Below are 12054 nucleotides of genomic sequence, written 5' to 3' on the forward strand. Positions count from 1 at the left end.
AAAAATATAATAACTAAGGTCAAGTTTGATGAATCAGAATATTAACTTTATAATCAAATCATCTATAATATAAGCATCTGAATTAGCAGATGTAACTTTAACATCAGCATCTATAGTATTCTTAATTAGGATTACAATGCATATAGTTTTGAATGATAAATTGGTTAGAAGAACACGTAGGCAAATCGACAAACAAACATTCAAACACACATACATAAATAAATCTCAAAACTGTGAACACGAAGATTTCGACATATATAAATATATATCATATATTTATTTAGTTTTGCAACTGATTACATATTCTCCTCAGTTGGCCAACTTGACACCTTGTTCCAACTATCAGGAAACGTGTCATTACTATTACTATACCAAAATCAATCCCACCTTACTAACCAATAACATCTTTGAACACGAAAAACATGCACACTAAGACAATCAATGTTGGAGTTAAAAAGACTGATGGATTGATACTTTAATCCCCACCAAAACTCGCCTCTGTAGTACGTGCCGAATGTTACCCCAAACCTCCAATCAAACCCTTCATTGAAAACTAGTTCACGTTCTTCTTGATCGTCTTCGCCATCTCTACTAGAGACTTTAACGGTAATACCTTCGTCAACGAGGTTATGGACGTACATCCTGATGTTCCATATATAAACGGCGTTCGAGGTTGTAACATTAGCAATGCTAAATGATGATAGCATTGTGAGTATTATGAACACCCCATGAAACATCAATTCATGTTTACTTTGTATTCCACTAGCTAGTAGTATGGTATTGTGTGAATGTTAGTTACCAAGTCTTTATTTATATACAAACGATAATAAATAGACGTAAACATTTACATTAATTTAATTAACAGCTTGGTTATGGCTAACTCGTATATGTAATAAGAGTATTAAAATTGAAAAATATGCATTTGAAAATATATGATTATAAGAAAAGTCATCAAACTGCACCATAGACACTTGCTCGTGTTTTGTAACCTAGATTTAGTTTTAATAAGTTGATGGTAGTTTAGTTTTAGAAACTAAATTGGAGAGTTTGCTAACCAAAAATAATTGTTTATTCAATAACCAATTAAGTTTATGTTGATTTTTGGTTGGATAGCAAACTTTCAATAACCAATACAATTTTCTTTATGTTGATTTTCCCCTAATTTTTAATAATTTAATTTTTGGTTGGACCAACTGCCAACCTTGTCTGAGTTTAGGGCTTGGGTAAATAATCATTTTAATTCTTCCAAGCATGTGTCTTATCAACGACTAATGTGAGTACTCTACTTTACTTACAGTTATTTTAAAAGCTGATGACAAGCATTGATTTTTCGATGTTCTTGTTGTTCTAATTTGAATGGATCACGCATCGAATTTGCCAGAATCCAGTACATGTATCACCAACAACACCCTGAATTATTATTATTATTATTATTATTCAAGGTAAAGGGATATGGATAGAATTTAGGGTTTTGAGTTTTATTTTTGTTATTTACTTTACACTCTTTGATTCACGATTTAGGGTTTGAATTTCGATTTCTTTTTTCTTATGCAGGTTGGCTACATCGAACGAGGTTGCCAACAAGTTCATTTACTGTGTTTCCCAATTACTTATGTAAGTAATTCTGATTCAAAAAATGTATTATAAATGGAATTATATCGGTCTTAAATTTTTTATAAGTGCTCAGTCTTAAACAACAAAGTATGTTAAAGTGTTGATAGCAATTTGGTGTTGACTTTAAGTTTAGTGTTGTTAGCGGTTCGTTGATTAAATTAGCATTTGTTTCTTCTGCATTATACTCAGAACTCTAATTTCTGCGTTTACTAATATAGTTTTTTTAAAACATGTGATTGTCACAGGGGAGCCATGGAAAACAAGAGCATGAACGTATGTGCATTAATAATTTTCACTTTCATTATTTCATTTGTTTTGCGTATAATAATCTTTTTTTTCAAATAGATCTTCAATTCAGATTTTGTGTTGGCATCACCAGAAACTGCTACCGATGCAAATAATGCTAAGATTTTGAATGTTGTTGGCCACGAGGTATGTTGCTTATCTAACTTCCTTATTTATTTTTATACTTTTGTTTAAATTATAATTATGTTCATCTAATTCGTTCTTTATGTTGCAGTAATTTCATAATTGGACTAGCAACAAGTTTATATCCATTTGTAAATTATTATTAAAATATAGAAATTTATTCGGTTTTTTATAAGTTTTCTAAATGTTTGCAGGGTGACATGTAGGGACTGGTTCCAGTTGAATTTAAAAGGTCTTACCGTTTTCCGTGATCATGTGCACACTTTAACCGCTTTTTAACTTTCATAAAGATTTTATTTTAACTCTAAGTTAAAAAGTTTTTTACGTGTTGCAAGAGTTTTCATCTGATATGGGAGGTCATACGGTCACACAGTTCGGTGCTGTTTCAAGGCTTCGTACATACCAATTTCCACAGGTTATCATAAACACTAAATATGATTTAGTTAAAAAAAAATTAGTAACATCATATCATTGATTTCAAATACGTTACGCTTGAAATATCGTATTTGTCATATATTTTAGGCTGCAGGTCCTATGGCTCACCCCTTGAGGCCTCACTCTTACATCAAGGTTCAAACTCTTTCCCACTGTATTTAGTTTCATGATAATTTTAAATTTTCCAACTCTTTATGTTTTCATTTTTTTTTCTTTCTAGATGGACAACTTCTATACAGTGACAATATGCTTTTGAATATTTTTTTTTGTCATTGGTATAGTAAATGTTATTACTTTTTAACATAAAAGCCATGTCAAATTTGTTTTTATTAAATGTATGATTGCAGGTTTATGAAAAGGGAGCTGACATTGTGTGCATGTACAAAATATTACTGGGAAGTCAAGGGTTCCGAAAGGTAAAAAAGATGGCATGATGATTGAATGCGGGCCTACAACATAACCCGAGCATCTTCATGTTCGTTCGTTTAACTTTAACTAAACAAACGATCGAACACAGAAAGTTATGAACAGGGTTTTCTTGCCCGTGTTCGTTTGTTAAAAATTTGAGCGTGTACATGTTTGTGTTCGTTGTTCGTTCGTTTAAAGTATAAACGAACGATTCGTGAACTTGAATGACTGAACATTGATGAACGAATGTGACTGAGCTAAAATCAATTAAATGTGATCGTGAACAACAATAAACTGGGCCTAAAAAGTTATTAAGCCAAGCCTAAATTTTAACCAGCCTAAACAATTAAATGAATATAGTAATGAACGTAGCAAACAAGCTTAAACAAACGTAAATTAATAAACATAAAGGAATTTAAATGAACGAGCTTAAACGAATGTTCACATACATAATATTAAATGAACGACGAGACATGCGTTTATGTTCGTTTGTTTAATAAATAAACGAACATATTACATATACGAAATGGTTTGCAAAAAGATTAGTTTGTTTACAGGCCTACTTGAATGTATGATGTTTATGTGGTTATTTTGTGGTTAAATTGTCACATTTCTATTTTAGGGAATGGATTTGTACTTTCAAAGGCATGATGGACAAGCAGTAACTTGTGAAGATATCTTTGTTGCTATGCAATATGCTAATGAGTCATATTTTGGTAATTTTCTATTATGGTATGTTTTTAATCAATTTTCAGTTTTTGTAGTTTGGATAAAATGATTATTTTTTGTGACTCGTTTTCAGGTATTCAAAAGCGGGTACACCTATCGTGAAGGTTACTTCTTACAACGTTGAAGCGCATACATTTTCTTTGAAATTTAGGTACTTTTGTGTTCTAATGTTTTTGTTATGTATTTATTTTGTAATGACCAGTAAATTTTGACTTTTTCCCAGCCAAACAGTGACCCACCACTGTTCTCAGAGTTACAAAAGTATATTTTTATATTTGACGAGGCTGTCAAAGTTGTATCTGATATATTAATTTACAATCAAAGCGAAGAAGAATCTATATTCTCGGATGTGCCCGAGAAACCAGTTCCGTCTTTGTTGCGGGTTTAGAGTGCTCTAATTCGTCTACACTTTGATCTCACGGACAATGACTTCTAGCTCATGATTCTGATGAATTTAATTGGTAATTCTTGTTAAACGAAACAAAACCACATTAAAGAAACAAAAGGGTATTTAAAAGATATCATTTTTATTGTTATTATAGTTAGGAAGCTGGGCAAATATTGGCAAGGAAGTTGATGCTTAGTCTTTTTATTATAGTTGGGAAGCTGGGCAAACATTTTTTTTATGCTTAAGTCAAGTTAGTTAATTTTCAAGAAAGTAAACCTTTGGTTCTTGATCCAAAGTTTGTTTCAGATACAATTCTAATAGTTTTGTTTCAGATACAACTGTATAAATAATTTGTTCAGTTACAAGACCCATGAGTCTAATCCAACACAATCAAATGCCTGTCAAGCCCCCGCCACAGTGCCCTAAATAGTTGCTGACTGAATTCCCATTGCATCACTCATGCACCGCAAACTAAACTCATATCGACCACATCCCCATTGCATTCCCGCCGCAACGCGCGGGCACACTTACTAGTCATATTAAAACATGATAAGTTATTTACTTATGAAACAAGTAAATTCACGTTTGTTTACATTTATAGAGTAAATGGTAAACTAAAACGTTAAGTCAAAATGGGTTGGAAGTTGGCCAAAATGTATGTTTGCATAAACGCCTCTTTATTTATCTTTAGTACCAGAAAATGTAACATGCCAAGTTTGGCTCATACAGGATCTGTTCGGGTAAAAAACAACCATTTTTAAAAGAACAAAATTGAGCCTTTTTAAAAGAGAGTCTTTTAGACTATAAATATTTATTCTTTTCATTCAACCATATGAAGTATGCATGTCCTTTACGTGAATTTTTTATTTCTACTAATATGGTATGAATGGCATATTAAAAATGCATAGTTTTGGATTCATGTTCATTAAAAATACCCGTGTATTGAACTATGATAATACCACTCAACTTGTATATTTTGTGACTTGTACCATTTTCATATATAACATCTCAATTGATGAAAAGATTCATAACTTTTATTATGATTAGTTATATATATATATATATATATATATATATATATATAGAAAAGGGTTTAAATAAAAATAAATAGTTTTGTAGGAATGGTAAGAACAGTAGTGACACATGGCATTGTTTTAAAATAACAATAAAGGGTAGTTAGGTAACTTTAAAATATATTAATTTATAATTAAAAATAACAACACCGGTGTTCTTCCTATTTTTATGGGTTTATTAGAAGACTCATTCTCTAATATATAGATAAGTATGTAATTGTCAACCCTCCTCTCCCACTTTTGTATACGTGATTAAGCTTTCAGAAACCTAAAGAAGATGAATTCGATGATGGATGGTGAAAACGGTAAGTATGTTATTTAATTTTTACGATTGTTGTTGATTATATGATTATATAACTAAAAGATGTTTCGATGGAATACTAGTTGATTTTGTAATCCCAATTAAATTATTAGTCTACGGAAAAAAAAGTGTTTCTATTAAATACTTGAATTTGTTCAAGTGGTATCGTAAAAGTATATCCATTTAACATGTCATTGTTAGTTAGTTTTACAAATTAACAAAATCAAAAGAGTAAATGGAAACAACTGTTAACATGATTTCGTGTGTTATTTTAATGTATTTCAATGGCAATTGAATTTGTGCTTTCATATTTTACTTGATATAATTATGTAATTTTCCACATAATAGTTCGATAGGGAATTCACATAGTTAAACTACGGTTCTTTATTTTTATACATTAATATTTCTAATCTCATTAAGTTGTGTATGTTAAATAAGTACATGTGTTTTATAGATGATAATGCATACCAACCAGTTGGCATTGAACACATTTGTTAAATGCAACCAAGAAGTTCAACACAAACAATCGATCACTGGTTGTTTTCCTACCCAAATATTCAAAAAACCTTGACGGCCTCAACATTTGAGCCGTCTGCTTAAACTGACTGTTCCATTCATTAACTACTTCATCCGAATTACGGGCTCTACTCATCTCATTCACATTAGTATCACCCATCGGGATTCCGAGCAACATATGTACCAGTTGTGGTGTTATATGTATCTTAGCTACCCCAATGTCTAGGATACTAGTTTTATGGTTATAGTTCCTCACCAACCAGTATCCGAGACTTGTTGGTATCTGGTCTATCTTAAGTTCAAGTATTGTGCCAAACCCGATCTCTTTAACAAGCTTTTTTTTATTGTCATTGAGCTGTCTAATGAAATTAAAAAACTTAAAGGTTTTAATTATCGGTCGTATTTTAGTACCATCTTAAAAAATACATGTTGAATAGCTGCCTTTGTTGTTTTCAATCGCTTATTCGGCGGTGATTCAAAATCATCGTCCGAATCATTGTTCGGCGTTAGAGCTGAACTCATACACATAACCATAAAAAAATATTTCAAAAAACATTCCAAATACAATAATATCTACATACAACTATAAATTTACCTTTAAAGAATTCTTCCGTTTCTTTTGTTGGTGTGGGAGTCTTATTGAAAATTGACAAACAACCGTCATTAGCCAATCTCGTATTTGGTAAAACACTTTTAATTGGTGTCTTCAAAGCACGATAAACAACCTTACCTTCTCCTCTGACACTAACTACCTTCTTTTCAACCCCTTCACCTAGTTTGTTGAACAATAGCAACTAAATTATGACTAAGCTGTTAATTATATAATGATGAATAACTATTAACACGGGAATTCTCATGTCTACCTTGTCTACTTCTTTTAGGTATTGCAGATCCGTCGGATTCCATAGTCAAGTCAATCGCGGAATCCAAAGTGTTGGCGTTCTGACTGAAACTAAAACTGGTATTCAATGCAATACGGGGGCTCCTCTTTAGTGTGTTAGATACTAAGATCATTATTAAACAAACACAACATTCACATACGTAAGTCAACAATATGAGGTTTTGGAAAAAATTTCCACTTATATTTAAACAACTTTCAATAAACACTACGAACTTTTGTTAAATACAAAAACCAAAGAACAAAAAATAAACACCATTGAATCCAAAACACACCTTTGCGTATTGCCATCTCACATTTTGTAGACTTCTCGAACTCCTCAGCCATCCTAAGCATATTGATTGCAAATAATAAAAACCAACTTTCAGTTAACAACCTTCAATAAGTATTTAAAACAATTAACTAATAAAAGATTTGTATCAATTTCAAACCTTTTGGTCTCTAACTTTGATTCCTCCTCACAAACTATTGAAGAAAAATATATCCAATTTACACCGATAAAGTTTATCAGGAGGTTAATAATGATAAATACAAGAACTATAATCCTTTAATTAAGTGATAAACTTTTTTTCAAAAAATGCTAGAATATAGCCAGAATGATAGCTACGATTGACAATTAAAAATATTGGCGGTTCATTTGTAATTATACTAAATGGACAAAACTGCCCTAAATGAACACATAACTAAGGATAAAGTTAAGAAACACCATGCTTTTAACTAGCTTTCTAATCTCATCCATTAGATTGGTTGATCTAATGACCTATATTTATTCATACCATTCCTATAAAACAATGTGTTTTTATTATAACCTTACCCTATATATATATACATATATATATATATATATATATATATATATATATATATATATATATATATATATATATATATATATATATATATATATATTAAGGTGATCTGTATTAATCGACCGAATTTCAGTTGCGTCCTGTAGTATACTACTAGTTTTATATAAGGCTTTTGTCATAATGGTCCGTTCGAGTTTGCTATTTAATTAGTAGGTGTTGTGTTCGCTCGTTACTTGCTTGATTGATATGTCTGCCTTCTTTGGTAATTAGAGGTTGCTTTAGACATGCCAGCTTCAACATGAGGATGTTTAAGTTGCTAAATGGCGATGTTAGTTTTATTTATTAATTATTATTATTATTATTTTGATTCTTCAATGTTATGATATGTTATCAGTTTAGTGGGTGAAGGTTTAACTAACAGTTACCGAGTCCCTAATGGCGTTCAGTTACACTTTTGAAAGAGAAGGGTGTGGGTCTCCTGCCGCAATGCACGGATTTCCTACTAGTATTTTAGAAAGAAGATTACGTTGTAAGACCAAGTGTAGTGGAGGGGGGCGGTTAACCAAAAATATAGTCACGTCACTGTCACGTAAGCATGTGGCATTCACTAACTTTTCGCTAAAACGTGTGATTTCTCACATGTGCTTTGTTGCTCATAACACAAAGTCTAAGTTGAGAGAGGATGGAGTTGACACTATGAATTTAGCCATTTTTTTTTACTTTTGTTTGTGAGAAATCACCTAATTGTTAATTAGTGTTGCTGAGAAGTAAATTATCCACTAATAACAACACATCAATGTATCAATACAAATAGTTAATTGTAATTAAAATAAATTCATCATCATTTTCGCAATTTGCATTTAAATAGTTAAATACCTTAAAAGACATGTTGTAGTTCTTACGTTTGACCAAATTGAACGTGGTTTTGCAGCTTAATTTGTACAAAATGGAACACGAAAACGGATACCCGAAACATATCCCAAACTAGAAATACGAGTGTCTTCTTTTTGGCAAGACTTCATATATGTCATCATGATCGTACCCTATATATTTTGCAATTTGCGTTTAGCTAGGTTTATGACCTTTAATTGTATTTTGTAACATTGGAATTATAGGTGTGTAAGAGTTTTAGCCTCTCTAGAAGTTGCACAAATAAAAAAACATCAAAGGTGATTTACACATTCATCATGATATATATTTCAATCCTTTTTGTATTTGTTAAAATGTTTATGTAATTAAATTAAATTTTGGTATTTGTTACACTTTTAGAGTGTATATGGTGAATAAGCTTGATAGAGAAAAAAAAGAAAAGTATCATAATGTGTGCTCAACTCTAAAGGGGTTATGAGAGAACAATGGATGGTCATTGGTACGTTCTCAATCCTAAAATTATTAATAAATCATAATATATAATTGCAAATCTACCGTCAAACCTTTTAATATTATCTTTTTGTAGTTCAAGTTTTAAACCAAATTAAACCGAATTGCTTATTCGGTTTTCGATTCCAAAAGACCAACTTTAGGTTTACATAAAAACTATTGGTTATATCGCTTTTGTCATATACAGATATACCACAACCCGACTATAATTTTAGTCTAACCCAATTCAATTACAAATAATAATAAATAAAGCTAAAAAAATGTGACATTCATGACAAAACGAGGTACACTATATTCATTACGTAACAAGTAAACGATAAATCGGTTAATTCGTAGTGCTTAAACGAGTAACCGACCGATACTAATTATGACCCGTATACATACTGAGGGGTCATATACGAGTTATATATATGTTATAGAGGCTAACATATTGATATTTAGGCCCCGGTACGTTTAAAACTCTTTAAACGAAAAAGGTTTCGTTTATCGATACACTATAAGCTTAAACGCAATCGGTGATATCAAAACAAGCATTGTAGCATCCGTTAAGCCGAAAAAGACTTATAAAACACTTATATGACATGTTCTAAGCAATCCGTGAAAATATTTTGGAATTTTACAACGAGTCGGTACGTTTTTCTTATTTTACAAAAATAAGCTGAAAAACACTCGTTTTTTGCGCTATTTCTCACACCCGAATTAATTTTCTTGCGAAAAACCGAACCCGAACTAAATTTGAAGTGGGCTTTTCATGTTTGGGCTTGTATGATTAGGTTAATGGGCCAAAACAGCCCATTATGGGCCTTTACAAAATTCCGATCGGAACATGTTTCCACCAAACCACACCTTTTAATATAACTTTCACCCTAAGACTTATTATTCATTCCAACATACAGAATTTTGAAGTCCAAGCAGCTCTAACCCCTGTTCTCTCAAAACCCTTTCAAAACCCTAAGGTAAGATCAAATTTTATAAAGATTTAACCAAGTTTGATGCATATAATTAACATATAAACATGTTTTAGTTAGTTTTAAACATGTTTAACCGTCCAAAAACCCTAAAAATCAAGTAAAACCATGTTTTGATGTTAAACATGTTTACAAACCAGGAACATATACTTTTTTGGTCAAAAACGCGGATTAGAACATGAATACAACGTTTTTACGGTTAGAAAGTTCGGTTTGAACCCAAAACCGAAACCCTAATTATCAAGGCTGTTACATGGATGATTTATGCTTGGTTTGATGTTATATGATATGTAGATATACTGAGTTTGCAACCCGAGACCCGGAAAGTCGTTTAAGCTAGCAAAATTCATCGAAAACCGACAAGGTAAACCCGTAACACTCGTTTAGGGGCTGTTTAGTATTAGGTTGTGACGTGCTTGTTGTTAGCATGTAAAAACTTGCAGGGACATTAGGGATCATATAAATGAGTCCCTGTTCAAATTTGGTAATTTTTCGATAAACGGAGAATATTTGGTGAATTTATTTCCGTTTATGAGCGTTTATTTGGGAAAAATAGCTAAACATATTGAAAAATTCTGAAACTTGGTTTTGGAGTTTGATATGGGATGGTAAGATCACTGGTAAAGTTTGGGAATCATTGGAAATGCCTAAGTATGGTTTATGCAATCATGGTTAAACCGAATTTTAACAGCCCGACTTAGCTTGAACACTGTACTAGTATTAACGATACAATACCGTTTATAGGAATCAGGCTATAAACGAGGCATCTGACTTATTGATACGTAATTTCTGTGCGAACTACGATAAGGTGAGTTTCACGACCCCCCACTTTCTAAACTGTTTTACGAACTTTTGGGGTGGAAAGCATGTTTATACACGTTATCGATCTGAAAACGATTCGGGACATAAAATATCTGAACAATTATATATGAAAAGTCCCTACAAACATAATGACTGACTACGTGTTGATGAAAGATGATTATTATCGTTGATTGATATATTAAGTGGAGATAATACGAATTTGCAAAATATAATGAAATTACACGTGACAGCAGGTTTATACAAATATGTTATGTAATGTTAAACATAACTAATTTTAGAGATAACGTGGTCTGTGATGATTATGGGGCTATTGTGGGCGGAAGGGGGGCCACAATAGTAATAAACTAAAGTTGAGTATGGCTTACGAGCCAAGTTCTGCTGCAACTTATAAACTAAAGTTGAGTATGGCTTACGAGCCAAGTTCTGCTGCAACTTATAAACTAAAGTTGAGTATGGCTTACGAGCCAAGTTCTGCTGCAACTTATAAACTAAAGTTGAGTATGGCTTATGAGCCAAGTTCTGCTGCAACTTATTAAACGAACTAACTTGATTATGACATGAATGTTAAGAAAATAATGTGATTATGCGTATTGTGGGTGGACGGGGAGCCACAGTATTTGGTGATACGTGATAAATACTATATATGTATATGTGTCTATATACATGCTACGTGATTAGCCGTAGGAAATACTATGTGTAGAATATATTAATTAATTGCGTGTACACTATATAATGTTTGAGTTACGTGGAATCATCGTGAGTGGAAAGGGGGACCACAGTGGTTGATATTAACACGGAACCGTTGTGGGCGGAAAGGGGGGGCCACAGTGGCTGGTTAAACACGAAAATTGGAAACAGGTAGTACGAACAAACAATCACGATTTTACTAAAATTTCGAATTTATATTATAAACTTACCTGTGTGCATATGCACACGCAAGGATATGGCTGTATATATTTATACAAACGTAAATACATATTTTTACATACGCGCGTACAAACAAACTATGACTGTGTGATACGCAGAACTGATTTCGTTAAACTTATGAAACTCACCAACTATTCGTAGTTGACCTATTTTAACATGCTTTTCAGGTAATCAGATATGAGAAGTAATTTTCTGTGCGTTACGTGTCTGATTGGGGATTGCTGTCATGGGCATTTCAGTTAGAAGTAAAGTAATTGAAGAACCGGTTTGATTGTATCACTTAGTTTGTAAAAGATATTAGAATGATATAATATATTGTAAACTAGTTAGTAATGTTTCTTTATGAACAATGTATTT

At 31.9% G+C, this 12054-nt stretch overlaps 1 protein-coding gene across 2 annotated transcripts; it reads left to right on the plus strand.

Annotated features, from left to right (window-relative positions):
- The first annotated feature begins 1797 nt into the window (after positions 1-1797).
- On the plus strand, positions 1798-4187 carry LOC143600106 (puromycin-sensitive aminopeptidase-like). 2 transcript variants are annotated; one of them, XM_077077887.1, is made up of 6 exons: positions 1798-1887; positions 1960-2046; positions 2826-2894; positions 3509-3602; positions 3689-3766; positions 3839-4187. In XM_077077887.1, exons 1-5 carry the CDS (start codon positions 1867-1869, stop codon positions 3715-3717), a joined length of 300 nt encoding a protein of 99 aa, XP_076934002.1. In that variant the 5' UTR covers positions 1798-1866; the 3' UTR covers positions 3718-3766; positions 3839-4187. The 2 variants fall into 2 exon arrangements, with proteins under 2 accessions (XP_076934002.1, XP_076934001.1); XM_077077886.1 differs by having other exon boundaries at positions 3689-4187.
- Positions 4188-12054: the final 7867 nt, after the last annotated feature.

Source organism: Bidens hawaiensis, unplaced genomic scaffold (assembly GCF_021521415.1).
Source record: "Bidens hawaiensis isolate Kalapana, Puna unplaced genomic scaffold, B.hawaiensis_p1.1 tig00053351_1, whole genome shotgun sequence".
Lineage (NCBI taxonomy): Eukaryota > Viridiplantae > Streptophyta > Magnoliopsida > Asterales > Asteraceae > Bidens > Bidens hawaiensis.